This window comes from Coturnix japonica, chromosome 2 (genome assembly GCF_054131305.1).
Source record: "Coturnix japonica strain WE chromosome 2, WE-NBRP24, whole genome shotgun sequence".
Taxonomy (NCBI): Eukaryota; Metazoa; Chordata; class Aves; order Galliformes; family Phasianidae; genus Coturnix; species Coturnix japonica.
Window position 1 is genome coordinate 111897443 of NC_140664.1, and position 14923 is coordinate 111912365.

The 14923-nt window shown below is 39.2% G+C and overlaps 1 protein-coding gene and 1 long non-coding RNA gene across 5 annotated transcripts in view; one reads left to right on the plus strand and one right to left on the minus strand.

Moving 5' to 3' along the window:
- Positions 1-3791: 3791 nt before the first annotated feature.
- The window catches only part of ITGB8 (integrin subunit beta 8), a 58535-nt gene continuing 47403 nt past the window's right edge, over positions 3792-14923 (minus strand). For 3 of the 4 annotated variants that reach the window (XR_001553113.3, XM_015853799.3, XM_015853795.3), the window contains 2 exons: positions 14703-14828; positions 14327-14437 (listed from right to left, as the gene is read on the minus strand). Coding sequence is in view for 3 of the 4 variants with exons in the window: in XM_015853799.3 (XP_015709285.2) it covers positions 14384-14437; positions 14703-14828 (180 nt within the window). In the remaining variant the exon portion in view is untranslated. Of the gene's footprint in view, positions 3822-14326; positions 14438-14702; positions 14829-14923 lie in introns of those variants that run through there. The other variant, XM_085538508.1, reaches the window with a different exon arrangement.
- On the plus strand, positions 6808-13646 carry LOC116653036 (uncharacterized). The gene is made up of 2 exons (XR_004306422.2): positions 6808-6884; positions 13496-13646. It is a non-coding gene; the product is annotated as an uncharacterized LOC116653036 (long non-coding RNA).

A 14923-nucleotide genomic window follows, 5' to 3' on the forward strand; every position in this document is an offset into this window, starting at 1 on the left:
TGCTAAATACAAGGACTGCGGTTTATTGTATCCCCAGAAAATACTTATTTAGACTGCAAGAGTTAAGCTTTCCCAGACCACACTAAGTCATCCATTCAATAGAAGTTCTTCAGTAAAAACTCAATTATGTTTTTCCAACCTATCACTCTTTTCCTTCAGTCAGAACCATGGCCATCTTAGCAGTGCTGATCTCAGCCACAAATCTGGCTGGCCCCCCCTTCAGCTGGATTCGATCAATGCAACCTAGTCAGGAGCAGCAGTAGAGATCTGCCCAGCAGATGTATGCCAAACAGGAGAGATATAGTGATGATGTTCAGCTCTTTCCTTTTTCAGAGGACCTCAAGGCAATGAATTCTTCACCTGCTTTGGGAGTTGGGGTCCTACTCTTAGGGAGAAATGTTTTGTCATGTGTATTCCAAACTCTCATTTGAGCCACTCAGAATGGAGTTTTGCCACTGAAGAGATGAGAGAAATGTGGCTGGGAAGTTCTTGCTTCTCCATCCCTCTTGATCTCTTGACACTAGGTTTTGTATGCTTGCTTCTTTTAGAATGCATTCATTTTTTAATAATGCAGCTTATAAAAGAAAGAAATATGCTAGCAGAGACTTTCTGCATTTAGCTATAATTCATCTCTATTCTGAGAATAGAGTTATTTGCTGCCCTTGTTGTTAAGAAGCCCAGAAAATGATGAATTTTTGTGAGGTGAAAAGTTGCTTTAAGTCCCTCTTGGATTGCTCCCTATAAACCGAGACACTTCCTTAATCTCTAGACATCTTCTAAACTTCAGCCCAAGATGAAATTTACTTTAGATTGAACAATTTCCTTATGGGGGACCCTTCCCATAATTCCCACAGAATTACACAGAGGTTTTTGTGGAAGTCCTATTTGGCACAGGAGTAGTTGCTGCTTGTGTTCAAGAAAATTTGTATTCAATTACTTGGGAAATACTTAATCCTCATGGAATAAAAATCAGTCACACCTATGATGGGAATGCAGGGAAGGTGGGAGATGGGGAGGACAGCTCAGAATGGGCGTGGTGCTGTCAGCCCTCCCTGCTGTTGGGTGCTCTGTGTGGGGTCATCACGCATGGTGGTGCAGCTCTGGGAAGAATTGCTGTGGCTGGGCTGTGGGCAGATCCCAAGAAGACGAAAAGATGTAATTAAGTCCAAGTGAAAATAAACAGACAGAGCTTCTGTTAAGAGTGAAGTGGTTGGGCATTCCTCTCTCACTTACTTCCAGGGTCATGAGAGTGCAGAGCTTCACAGAATTGTAATCTGTGCAATGAAGCTTTCCCCCAAAATGTGTTTGTATGTTTGTAATTCACCAATAAGATCCTGCAACCTAGAAAGTGCTTTTTTTCTTGGAAGTGATCACTGTACATTTAGATTTGGAGGTGAGGATATGTTTTCAAGTCCTTATTTTCCATTCTGCTCCATACAGGCTCAGGTGATGAAGACCAGGTCTCACCTTGTGGTACAGAGCATTTCTTTAGGAATTGTGTTAGTGACATGAGTGTGAGAGATTACATATGAAAGTGATCACATATATTTAATCATTATCCCATTAATTCAGTTCACCTCTTCTGACATTTTTTTTTTTTTTTTTCCACTAACAATCACAGAGATGTTTCACAGATCAGTAACATTAATTCTACCTGTTATTACACAGTGTAATACTGGGGATAGTAAATCAAATGCTCTGCCAATGATTCAAGTAGGCAAGCTGAGCTCCAGGGCTTTGTTTTTCTTGGGTGTTCTTGAGAATGCTCCCATGGAATCAGGAACAGAAATCTGCTAAGTGGTAAAGTTAAAGTTGAAAGCAGAAATCAGTCCAGCATGTCTAGTAATAAATGCCCATGATCGTTGCTTCAAATATATGTGGACAGCTTGAAGGCATGACATTTTCTGATAAGATGTATAGTAACATGCAATCTATCTGTAGTAGATCCATAAAGATCTATGCAACATCCTTCTTTTCTTGTGAGCCTCCAGTTTCAAAACAATATTAGGAAAACGGTGTGAGCAATGTTAAAGCTTTTTTTACATATATCAATGGAATACAATTATGGAATAAACACTTTACAGTACAGTAATTTTATACTCTACAATGAGAAAAAACAAATCATGTAGGAGAAAAGATGAGTTAGCTTAGCTAGCCACTGGATGGCAGAATTGCTCTATTTAACTATTGCAAAACTGGATTGTTTTTATTTATTTTTTTTTTCAGATGCAAACGAATAAATCAATCAATCTGGATGCAAAGTCTTTATCTTACATACAATGCAATAAACACAAATAAGTCAAGTTTTGCAGCAAATAGGAAGTACAATTTGTTGTGAAATTTATGACATCACTCAAACACTGCTACTTGAACAGATCAAACAGCCAAAACAGCCATTTGAGCAACTGCCACAGAACTGAACTTTGATTTCATTCCTGTTTATACAGCTCCACTGTCTTCAAATTCATCAAAACTAAAAGAAAAGGAAAACAGCTGAGAAAATAGAAATGTAAAGGTCTAGCAAAATGAAATCAAGCTTCTTGGTCAAATGTTTGCAATTTTTAAGATCAGTAGTTGTCCAAACACTGGAATTTCAGAAGACTCCATGATCTCCTAGTCAAGTTTTTCAGAACCTGATTGCCTTATTTTCTTTATGGCCTCTTGTTCATAGTACATGATTTCAAGTATACTTTAATGACTTTATTTATTTATGTTTTCTGATGTCCTTTGGATCCTCCCTTTTTCTCTCTCCTTGAGGTCAACTGAGAAAGATTTATAAGTCATAGCCCGGAAGGCTCTGACATATGATGTTTACTCCAATGAGATACAAGTTATGAAAGCGGTGTTTCAAGGAAACAGCGGTCATAAAAGGCTGATATACAACCTCAATAATACCATAACAATACTCAGCAACAGCAGCAGCATCCTTTTGATAGACCTTACTGGCAGAGTGTTGCTTATAAGTGACCTCTGCTCAGTACTCTGTGTTTGGCTGTGATTTTGACTCGTTTTTCATGGGCAGATATGTACCCAGTGACAGCTGCAATGTGGGTGGCCACCACTGTTTTACCAAAGCAACCAAGGAAGAAAGCTTACAAATTACTGATTTAACTTTTATTTTGGTTTTAAAAAAATATAACAAAAAACAAAACAAAACCAAGAACCAAAAAACCCTCCAAAACAAACAAAAAAACCCCACCCCCCAAAAGAGGGGGAAAGATTTGCACAATCACATTGTTTTTCAGCTGTCCACTTGCCTTTGGTAACTTCTGAATGACCGCAACAGACTGCAGTTCTTAAACATAGACTTTTGTCACAGTTTTGCATGAAACAAGATGGTACATTGGTAGACAAGACCCAGAAATAGAGGTGTCCCCTTGCCCCTTCTAAAGCTGGCTGATGCTGGTTGGGGCACCAGCCTGCTGATCTCTGCATACGCTGCATCATACAGCCAATCTGTCAACCAGCTCCCCTCTTCTAGTTGAAACAATTTCCCATTGTCCTGCCACAACAGAAGCTGCTACAGAGTCAGTCCCCTTCTTTCTTACATCCCCCTTTTAGATACTGAAAGGCTGCACTCTAGTGTCCTCGAGCCCTTCTCTTCTTCAGGCTGAACAGACTCATCTCTTTTAGCCTGTTCTCGTCGGAGAGGTGTTCCATCCCTTGGATCATTTTTGTGGCCCTCCTGGGAGTGCAATCCAACAGATCCATATCCCTTCTGTACTGAGGACTCCATATCTGGACACAGTCCAGGTGAGATCTCATCAGTGTGGAGTAGAGGAGGCTCTGAAAGTAATGCCTCCTTTTTATTTCCTTGGAAACTATAACAAAAAGCACAATAATGCTCTATGATAGAACAAATCCTTAGATAAAAAAAAAACACAACAACACTATTTTACAGCATAGTCACCTCCATTAGATGGTTTGCATGGGTGAACTGAACGTGACACTCTTCATTTCATTGTGTGACAGCTGTGCATGGCTGTTTGAAATATGGCTTCTCTATCACATTGTCATCACTGCTGAAATGCATAACTCACCACTGTACTAACACCCACTATTTGGTCTCTAGAAATATTCAGCAAGTGTCAATGAATGCCATTTGGGATGCACCATGGGTGCCTGTTGTTTTTCTGCCTGGAACAGTTCCATTCCACACCTTTGCTTCATACACACTTCCATGTCAGACACCACTCTGTCAGACAGCTCTTGTGTTGCTGTCTGTCACAGAGCAATAAGACATAACAGAATAATGGCAGAAAGGTTCAATCTCTACTACCCTACCACCACCATCTGCCTCTAATGTCATGGGCCAAAGTAATAAAACAGGAGGCATTACTTTTGGAGCAGCCCCCATAAATAAATGATACCCATGAAGGTTGTAGAAGCCCAAAGCCACGATGGAAATGCTGAGAGCGGTTCCAAGCATTTGCATGTGGAAACAGTGGCACAGGGCCAGCACTGAATCCCAGAGACGCCGCTCTTGCAGCAAAGCAAATTCTTTAATAGGCATAATTCAAAACCAGAGGAATAAACAGTTTTTGTACAAATAGCTGACCAGCTCATGCATGGAGGAGGGATCCCCTTGATGAGGAAAAGTAGTAGTACCCTTGAGACCTAAAACCACTGGATAAAACTGAAAAAAATGCACGTACTGAATAATACCAAAGACTCCTACACACACCCGAGGCATGAGCACAAAGGAAGAACTTGTTTTTCTGTAAAGAGATGAGGAGACCTGGCGCACTGCTGGTAACTGCAGTGTGCAAATTGGATCTCCTGTGGAAAGTAAGTCAGGGGTTCTAGTTTTTTCTCCTCTTAAGTGCTGAAATAGAGATGAAGAAGAGCAGAGAGAACAGCATCTGAGCCACATGGCACCATTGTCATAAGCATAGAGGCTATGATGCTGGAGCATTGGGCACAGTGCCCAATCTTGGCTGGGCTTCTTCTGAGCTGGCCCTACTGGTCATGGCCTCAGGACTGATGGCCCTGCATGAGGTGAGATCCCCAGACCTGCCAGCTTACAAAAGAGCCATTTTACAGAAGGTGGGGAGGAAAGCATCATAGGCTTAGTGTTTAGCTGGATGGCTTTTATTCATACTCTGTCTTTCTGCCTGTCTGCCCTATCCCATCACACTGGAGTGTCCCTAGATGCTCCCAGATTGACAACTCGTCTCATACACAGCATCTCAGAAGGATCACCAGGATGATGACATGTTGGAGAGGCACTGGTGTTTTGTGTGGGGCTTGCTTTGCCTGCAGCACAATGGTGAGCAGCTGTGGGCTGCTCCTGAAGGTTAACAAATAACCTAATTTTGAACCTAGTTATAGATACATGTGGCATTCCTAGAATCTACTGAATCCACAAATAAAATCAGAAATCTTCTGGATGTTCTGAAATTAAAGCTATGAGGATAAAAGCCCTCCATTCTGCACTTTTACTGCTTATTTCTCATAGAGAATGCAAAGCAATTGTCAAGAGAATAGAACATATAGAATAAACATACTGTAGGCTTTAATTTATTCTCAGAGCTTCACCGATGCCACAAAACCACAAACAGCAACAGACCCTTTGTGTGAATTAAACCTTATATTAGGTTTCAACCATCTGTTCACAACACATAGTTTTGAGGCCTGATTCATTGTGGCATAATGCCAGTGTTATAAATGGCATTTACATTAGAGTAACATTAGAAGGATGCTTGGATTAATCTGGCTTTTAACATTTTAATAGTTAGTTTTGCTTTAACTATCAGCCCTATTACCTGTTGGACAAGTAACAGCTGAATGTAGCTTTCACTGCCATGAGTCCACTAGAACAAATGCACTGCAGGTCTTCTACAGCTGTCTAAGGAAGGGACTATGACTATGGGCTAAGAACTGGAGTACGTTATTAAATAGATGTGTTGAACAATACACTCAGAGGGAGTTAATTTTTTTCTTTGTGTGCTGATCTGTCACATGAAATTCAGTGATGTAATAGTTTTGTGGGATGTGAATATAGCATACATAGGAAACTGATAGGTGTGTCTCCACTGGCAAGCTGGTGTATTTCATGTTTTGCTCTGAAGCGATATTGTTCTATGGGCACATAAGAGACTTGTGCCCGCTTCAATCAAGTCAAGTAGTATCCCAGGAGGAAAGACAGACTTTTTTGGGGGCACACTGTTTTTGCACTACCTGCAGTATCAAAATAGTAGGACTGTAATATCCATACTTTGTGCAAACATGTCTTAGACTGAAGAACAAAAGGCTCTTCAGACATGGACAGCAAAGCAGTGCAGAGGAAAACAGTATGAGCTGTGCTTAAGGTAACTGCCTTTCTTGGTCGCAACATTAATCAAGTTTCTTGTAACACTGACTAAAGTACAGTGTTATTGACATAAGCAATCTGCTATTGATTGAAGTTCCTGCAGATATTGCCTGTCTTCTTTTCTTACTCTGACGTAAAGTACACAATGCAAATGAAAGAATCTTTGCAAATGCAAAGAATTCGGGAGTGGTTTGTATTCATTGTTCCCAGATTAGTACATAAATTACTGCAGGATTAACTGGTAAGAAAATAAGAGTAAAAAGTATTAGTTTTTATTTAAGAAATAACATCCTATCTCCAAGTACCATCTGCAACCTTAGATTTCTTTCTGTTTCCGTATTAATTACAGCAAACAAACATGAAGTGCAAGCACATGGCTTGCCAACATCGTGATGAAGATGTAGATCATTGGTAACCTCTCTAATTCTCTTACTTGGGGACTTTCCCCAGGAAATTCACATTGACCCATTAGCCAGGAGCAAAAGTAACTGAGTTCTCTTTGCAAAGTGACTGAGTTCCTTCAGATGAAGCTGTTGTATTTGTGATTGAAAATGTGGGAAAATGTAAGATGGTAAGTTAATAATATGGTTCTGTATACTTATAACCCACAAAGTAACTGAAAGCAATTCTGTTTATACATTTCCAAGTTAATTGGAACTCTTTTGTTTTGCTAGAACTAATTCCTGCAGATACATGGTGTAACATACCTTGAATTTCAAGGAAAAATAATTGATTCTACTTTGGTTTAGAATTATTATTTCTTTAAATAATGTTTTCCCAGAGCCATAGAAATACAACCATTGTTAATCAAACTATTTTTGGAACATATTCAGCTTATGCCTTAATCTTGGATTTCAACCTTTTTCTTGGTTTATTAAACAAGTTTAAAAACAATCTCTAACTATCAGAGAAGGCTCAGATGAAAAATCAAAGTTCACTTTGGACTCATTCTTTATATTTTTGCTACATAAAATGAGAAATTGTCACCAGATTGAGAAATTAGTGCAGCCTCATTTCAGACTGTCAATCACCCTATTTTTTGGTTAGGAAAAGAAAAACATTAACAGAATACATACATATCTAAGTTGTTGTTGTTTTTATTTCTGTTCTTTCTTTTTCTTATGAAATCAGTATGAAGTCAGTCCACCTTCACTGCTGTAGTATCAGAATACCTTCCTAAATTTACCATGAACAATATTACATTTAACCTTGCTTATAGAATCACGTTGTTACATTGCCTTATTTATTTATTTAATATTTAAATAGCTTGGATCCTGCAATTTGATTCTGAAATGTAATAAAATATTTGACAGTGGATTTAGCTTTCTCATACTTTTCCTTGCCAAACTCTGTTTTTTGTTTTTTGTTCTTGTTTTTGTTTTTTTCTTTGTAAACTACCAGTCAGAAGTTAAAGATTCAATTCTCTCTCCTTTGGTTATATCTATCCATGAAGTTGTTTTCACCTCAAAAATTTATGAGAAGTATTTTACCCTTAGGACTCCAGTTTAATAAGAAAAATGTTACTGCTGCATAACAATAGTTTGGGCAACACTGTAGAATAGAAGCTAAGAAGAAGAAAACCAAACCAGGCAAAAAAAGGCAAGAGATTTCTGTGTGACCTTGGGCAGCACACATACCCAGTTTATGGTTTCTATTGTGTTGGTTCAAGGATTTTGTACAAAAATTGAACTGTTTTTTCCTAGGCTGTTTGGTACATGTTAGTAACTGCTTGTGACCCTATAACCCTGGGCTATGTTCTCATGATGTCTTAATGGTGCCATGCCTTCTCAGTGCCTCAATGTGAAACTTCCACAGGAAGTAACAATTTGGGAGGAGACAACCCTGGGGTTGCTGGCAGACTAGTCCCATTCCTGTCAGGGCAGAAGGAACAATGCAGAGGGGACAAGGACCAAGGACTTGCTGATGTCTTGTCCTCTGCTCAGCTGTTATATTGGTGTGTCACCATTATTTCAGCTTACATAGTCATATTCTTGCCAGTTAAATCCTTGCTATTATTCACTCAGGGAAGCCCTTGTTCACAGCATCTCCTCCTGAAGTGCAGCAGGGTGTCAAAGGCCACACAGAGCAGCTGAGGTGATTTGGGATGAATGTGGTAGTGCTCAGCAAGCAGGGAAAGTAGCACTTTGGGACATGCCTGACTGGGCCTTGCTGTCCTTGTGCTGATGGCTTCACAGCAAGTTCCTACACCTGGACTTGAGCACCAGAATCAGAACAGATCTTGGGTATGTTCAAGGCTGCCTTTGGGAAAGTCACAGGACTGATCATGTCTGTGAAGCTGCCTCCAGCTAGGCAAGGCCTAAGTATATTCTGACCTCTGCTGTTATTTTCTTATGTCTTGTGACAGTTCTTGCTTCTGGCCAGTGATGACATGACATAGAATATTTTCCTGTCTGTTTCTGACATATGGTGGACATCAGCCTGTTGCAATGTTTCTCATGCATGTTCTTTAAATCCCCTTTAAATTCCTTATGAAATAAAAATTGCCTGAACAGTAATTCTGAATGACGGTGAATCAAGTTCTGTTCTGCAGTTTTGTGGACATAAGTGATTAGCCTGATGTGATGGACAAACTTTAGCTTAACAGGGGAAGATTGTGAGAAAGGACATTTTCCATAGGAAATATGAATATAAATTATATAAGGAACATTTGGAACTTCTCTGATATGTAATATAAATTCCATAAGCTTTTTGAACCCAATTCATGAGTGGGAAGAGAGCATGAAATTCAGAAAAGTTGCATAATATTTGGTCTAATATTACTGCGTGACACTTTTGGCCTGAAGTGATCTCGTGTTTTTGTATTTCAAATTACCCATGGACTTTCTCAATAAATTTAATTAGACTTCAGAGATCTTCCTGCTAATGTAGATGAACTCTATAACTGCAACAACAGGAATTAATCAGAACCTTGGGAGGGGAGAAATATAAATACTTTAAGGAGAAAAAAAATGCAAGATAAAAGCTTTTAGGATGATACTGACAATGAGCCAATACACGCCTTCATCTATGTATATGCTGCTCCCACTGAAGCTAAGGGGATTTGTAGATGCCTCAGAGAGGGTATGTGGTCATTTGCTTTAGATGACAAAACACTTGCATGGACAGATGGGAAATATGCATTCATAAATCAATGTATGCTATAAATTTCACTGTACTGAATTTCCTTATATAGTTGTTTTTATCGATGAAGAAGATCTGTCTGCTTTGTAAAGGAATTTGGAAATGGCAGTTTTTCATTTCCAACAGATTGTTAGTAAATGATTGCTACCAGTGTCATTTTTCACTTGCATACTGAAGGCCTCTTGAGTTAAATGCAGGTAGTAGGGAAATAAAGACAATGTATTTTTTGAGAAATGACCAGGCTCCACACTTACCACTCACAGACCTATTCAGGTTAGAAGGGATCCTGCAAGGTATCAAATCCAAACTCTTGCTCAAAGGAGGATCAACACTTTATTGCTTTGGATTTCACAGAACATTGTCCACCTGGATTTTGAATGCACTGAAGGAGATGGGAACTGGAGCCTTTCTGAGCAACCTTTTTCTGGTGCTTATTCACCCTCAGAATGAACATTTTTCCATTTCAATTTCAATTTATGTCCATTGTCTCACCACTGAGGAAAGCCTGAATGCCTTCTTGGATAACCACCCCATAGGCTCTGGTAGACTACTTTTCAGCCCCCTGAAGCCTCTCCTCTGAGAGAGTCCAGCTCCTTCAGCCTCTCCTTGATAAGCAAGTGATAAGTCCCAACTATCTTGGTGGCCCTCCACTGAACTTGCTCCATGTTATCAGTCTTTACTGACTTGAGGCCCCCAAATTGGATGCACTATCTAGATTTCATCTGACAAGTGTCAGTACAGACAATGGCCTCCATCTTTTTACTAACTACACTCGTGTTAGTACAGCCTAGGATGCACTGGCTCACAACTGTCTAACTTTCATCTTGTATCCACCAGGAATCCCAGTCACTTTCCAGCAGATCTGCTCACCCACCAGGCAGACCCGAGCCTGGATCACAGCAAGGGGTCAGCTGGCCCCAGGTGCAGAACTTGGCATGCATCCTTTCTGAGATTCCTGTTGGTCCATTTTTCCATCCTCTCAAGATGTCCACCTTAATCCAAATATTCACCCCATGTGGAAAAACCTTAGAGATTCATCCTGTGGAAAATATCTTAATAGATTTCTGTCTTACTTTCAGAGCTATCCCAATAGTCTTTTTATATGTTTAAATTTTCCATTTTGTGGGATTCAGCAAATGTAGGAGTGCATTTAGGTCTCTGCTGTGCCAGAAGGAATCTCTGCCAAAAATTTTAAGTTCAGAACTTTAGATTTTGAACAAAGCTTAGGGGCAAAATAATGATTTCCCACCCCAGAGGGTCATCTTAAAGGTAATAGTCACTATAGCAGAGGACATTACTGACAGCAGCACAGTCCAGCAACTACATATAAAAGCTACATCATATGTGTGACTTCATCATACTGCCATAACTCTGATGCATAACTTTGAGACCTCCTCAGATTTCTAGGCTCTAAGTTACCCTATCATCAAAAAAGCTGTTTGTTTTTTTTTTTCCCTCCAAAAAATACTTTTTCAGAACTTCAAAGGTAGGAAGGTACAGAGATCAAAGAAGGATGAAATAATTCACAGGAAACCAGGCTCAGACACTGAAGAAACATGTGTTGTGAAGCAACAGGTAGGTAGCAGATTTCCTGAGCAACTGTTGGAATGCTGTGGGTATCTTCCTTGCTATGGGAGCTGTAGACTAGACAGAAGGCAGAAAATCTAAAATGAAGTTGTAGCTGCAGAAGATATAGATCTATTAAAGAAATAATATGTTTCATGGTTTGTTCAGTTATAAATTTTATTGTCTCATTAAATAAATATTTGTTTCCACATCCTTCACATAACTCTGTAGATTACAGGACTAATTCAATATCCCCTTTACAAAATCTTCCCTTTTCTAGAATCCTCTGTATAGAGACAAGACATTAATAAGCTAATCAAGCAGGAGCATTCAAGGACAATAACCCATCTGGGAAGAATTTGAGGTGGGATGTGTGGGAGGAGGCCACCCAGACACAGGTATAAAGCCAGAGGCCAGGGGCAAGATGCCTTGTTCCTGTAGGGTTGGTTCTAGCATGAAGTAAATATGAATCTGGAAGTAAATAGCTTGACAAGATTGTTTGTTTTTTTGTTCTAGTAGAGAGACAGGAGTGGGAAAAATCAGTAACTGTGTTTTTATGCCTTTTATTTTGCACATGTGCTTAGAGATGCTAGTGGAAGAAAAATGGCAGAAGGGCCTGCTTTAGGAGTTGCTCTTGTGGCTATTCAGAAGGATGAAAGGAAGAAAAAACACTATAAGTTTTATTATTATTTTTTTTTTTTCCGTTTTTTTTTTTTCTTCTTCTTCTTCTTTTTTTTTTTTTTTTCTCATGAGAGAGGAAGAATTATCAGCATTTCCCCTGTGGAGTAGCTATCATCTGTGCATACGGCTGTCATGGTGGGATAGCTGACCTAGAGGAAAGTGAACTAATTTCAGGTTTGCTGAACTTCAGGAGTAGCTACACTACTGCAGTTTCTCTATAAATTTTAAATCAGGTAAAACTGCAATAATACAGGTGTTGCAAGCATACCCAAATTCTAATATCTTTGCCAGAGCTTGCTCAAGAAAAATAGCTTCCTTATCTCAGTAGTTCAAAAGGATAGTGCAGACTTCACATTGTTGGCAAGCACCTTTGTTGGCCTAAAGAAGCAGTAGTAACTGGGCCATAACCAAGGAAGGAGTAAAATCTGTCAAGATAAAAGTACATGAATTCCATCTGAACTAGGTCACCAAATGTATCAAATAGTGTAAATGATAGCAATTACACTCAGTAACACACTTTTCTTCAAGATACCGAGTTACGTTGACAGTAATTTGATAAACTTTCTTTCATAAAATAACAAAGTTTGAGTACATTTTTCATGAACGCACTGGAAGAAATGCCAGTTAACTCAGTGAGCAAAATTCCTGGACAGTACAGTGACTTTTACATGGCATTGTTTTCAGGTAGTTCAAATACCAGCTAATTTTTCAGTGAGTGAAAAGAGTATAAAGAAAATGTAAAAATACTAGAGTTGCTTGGATAAACTCTTTGTGATCCAGGAGGGAACATCAGCTCAAATAAGCTTCTTACGTTTTGCCTTTTGCCTTACCAAACAGGTCCTGGAAGTTACCAAGTTTTTAGATTTATTTTTTTTTTTGTTTGAAAATTCATCAGACATGTTATCTTTCCGTTCTCTTTTTTTTTATTCTTTTCTTGTTTGAAACCAAGACACCAGACTCACAGTAACAAAAAATAAACCAGGTAAAGAAATATATTTTTTCTTATTTATAAAATCATGACTATGACCCAAGAATCCACTGTGCAGGACGCGGAGTTTGTCTTCCACAATTTAGGTGCAATGTGCGAGACAGCAGCTAAAAAAGGTAAACAGGAAAGTGCAAAGGCTCAAGGAGATGAATACTGGGGAACACTTCAAGTCATGATTTCAACGTGATAGCAGCATAGCCACCAAGAAAAACTTGGATAAGTATAGGAAATCTTAAGGGAAGATCCTCCTATGCAGGAGAAAGTTTGGGAGGAATCCCATTTGAAAAACATGTTTGTGAGACTCTATCTGGATATGTAGTAGATATTAGTATATAAATCTATACTGTCTGGTCTAACAGGTTATACAGAGATGGATTTCTTGATACTGAAGAAAAGTTACTTTGGATGGAATATGCAGACATAAAGAAATACATGAAAAAAAATACAAAGAATGATGGCACTTAAAATGAGTGATCAGATCTGACTTTTAACACTGGAAAGAAGAGGAATATGACCACATCTGACCAGGCTGGGAGGTGCTCTGTTTAGCTTTGCTTTACAGAGTTGGACTCACTCCTGTCTGCTCAAAGACAAAAAAAAAAAACAAAACACGTTCTTCTGAAGATAAACGAGCTGTTCACTGATGAAGCCTTCTGATTCAGTGCCTCTGATTTTCAAGGAAAGCATAATTTCAGATGGCACAGTTTTAAGGGAAATCTGGGAAGGACTTATTTTTGCTGGCTTTTTTCTTTTTTCTTGATTTTTTTTTTTTTTAAATTTTTATTTTTTTCTTTTTCTTTGCACAGGAACCCAGGCACAAATGCAGAATGACTGAAGGAAAGAAGACAACCAAAAGCTGTAGAGAGCACCAGGATTAACCTGTAGAATTCTTTAAAAGTTCTATTTTGTCAAAAGCAGAGTAAAGCAAGTGTTGTCTAGAAATCCCACATAAAATTGTCCATTGATTTGTCTAATTTTCATTGCAGCTAAATTACATACTTTAAGGATCTGGTGAAAGACTAATAAATAAGAAGAGGACGTGAAGAAGAACAGGAACTATGAGTAGTTTGGGAAGCACGGGAATCCCAGTCAGGAACAGGTCCTGGGCTCTCCAGATTGCTGAGGCATAAAGAGGCTTAGGATGAAATGTTGGTTAGGGGCTCAAGAAGGGAACTTGGCAAGCTGTGAAGCTGGAAGAAGTACATCATATGCCCTGATTTCAATAAGCATAATGTGATGTCACTTGGCAATGTTATGTTTCTTGGTTAATCGTTTAGTTTTATCAGCTTGCACGCACATCATCTTATTAAACAGTAACTGTCCTTCATTAATCATTGAGTTCGAGGCCAAGAAAACAGCTAGAGGCCATATTATTCTTGGGCTCAGCAGATGATTAACGATTTGCAAGAAGGAACGTTGCTTTCTGCCACCCACCACTATTTCCTTGAATAGAGGGCCGGGAGATGATAATGCTGGGCCACTAGTACTGATAAATCAGACTTGCAGCCTATGCCTAGGTAATGTAAATTCAGAACAGGCAGAATTTGGATGAACACAGGACTCCCAAGCAGAAGCGTCAAGCCCATGAACTGCAATGCGGATACCTGTGCCCCAGACACAGCTCCAGACCATTCAGGTTTCTGTAAAACTAGATTTTCTGTTTAATTCATACAATAAATTTAAACTACTTGGTTTCAAGCCCAGGGTAGCAGGAGTGTGTTTCCAAAGTTCTTCTCTTTGTTGTAGACCTGGAAGGAAAACAAACCAACCATTTCTCCGATTAACTTCTAACTAGTTAAAACCAGCCTGTTAACAAAGCTTTTATTTGTTATTCTAACAATTGACTTCTGGCTGTCATCACACGTATTCAGATCCTTGCTCAAACCACTGTGCTGAGCAGATAACTTACATGCAGCAGCCCCTAATTGTCCCCTCCATTTTCTCTGTGTATCAGGTCACCCGCCAGAATAGGAATCATGCAGGGAGACAAATTGTGTAATAGCGTGCACGTACATGACTGGTGTCAAAAAAGTGGCTGAAAGAAGGATCTTTTTCCTCCTCCGGCTTTAGAGGCTGTAACTTAGGTTTCATTCCTCTTTGGAGAGCTGGAGCAGCAAGCCTTTTTCTGGTCAATGGTATCTGCAACAAAATAGCAGTTGCATTACATTATAGTCAGTCAAATTAGAGCATCCTTGTGCCCTCACCAACAACTTCATGGGCACAAATGAAAACTG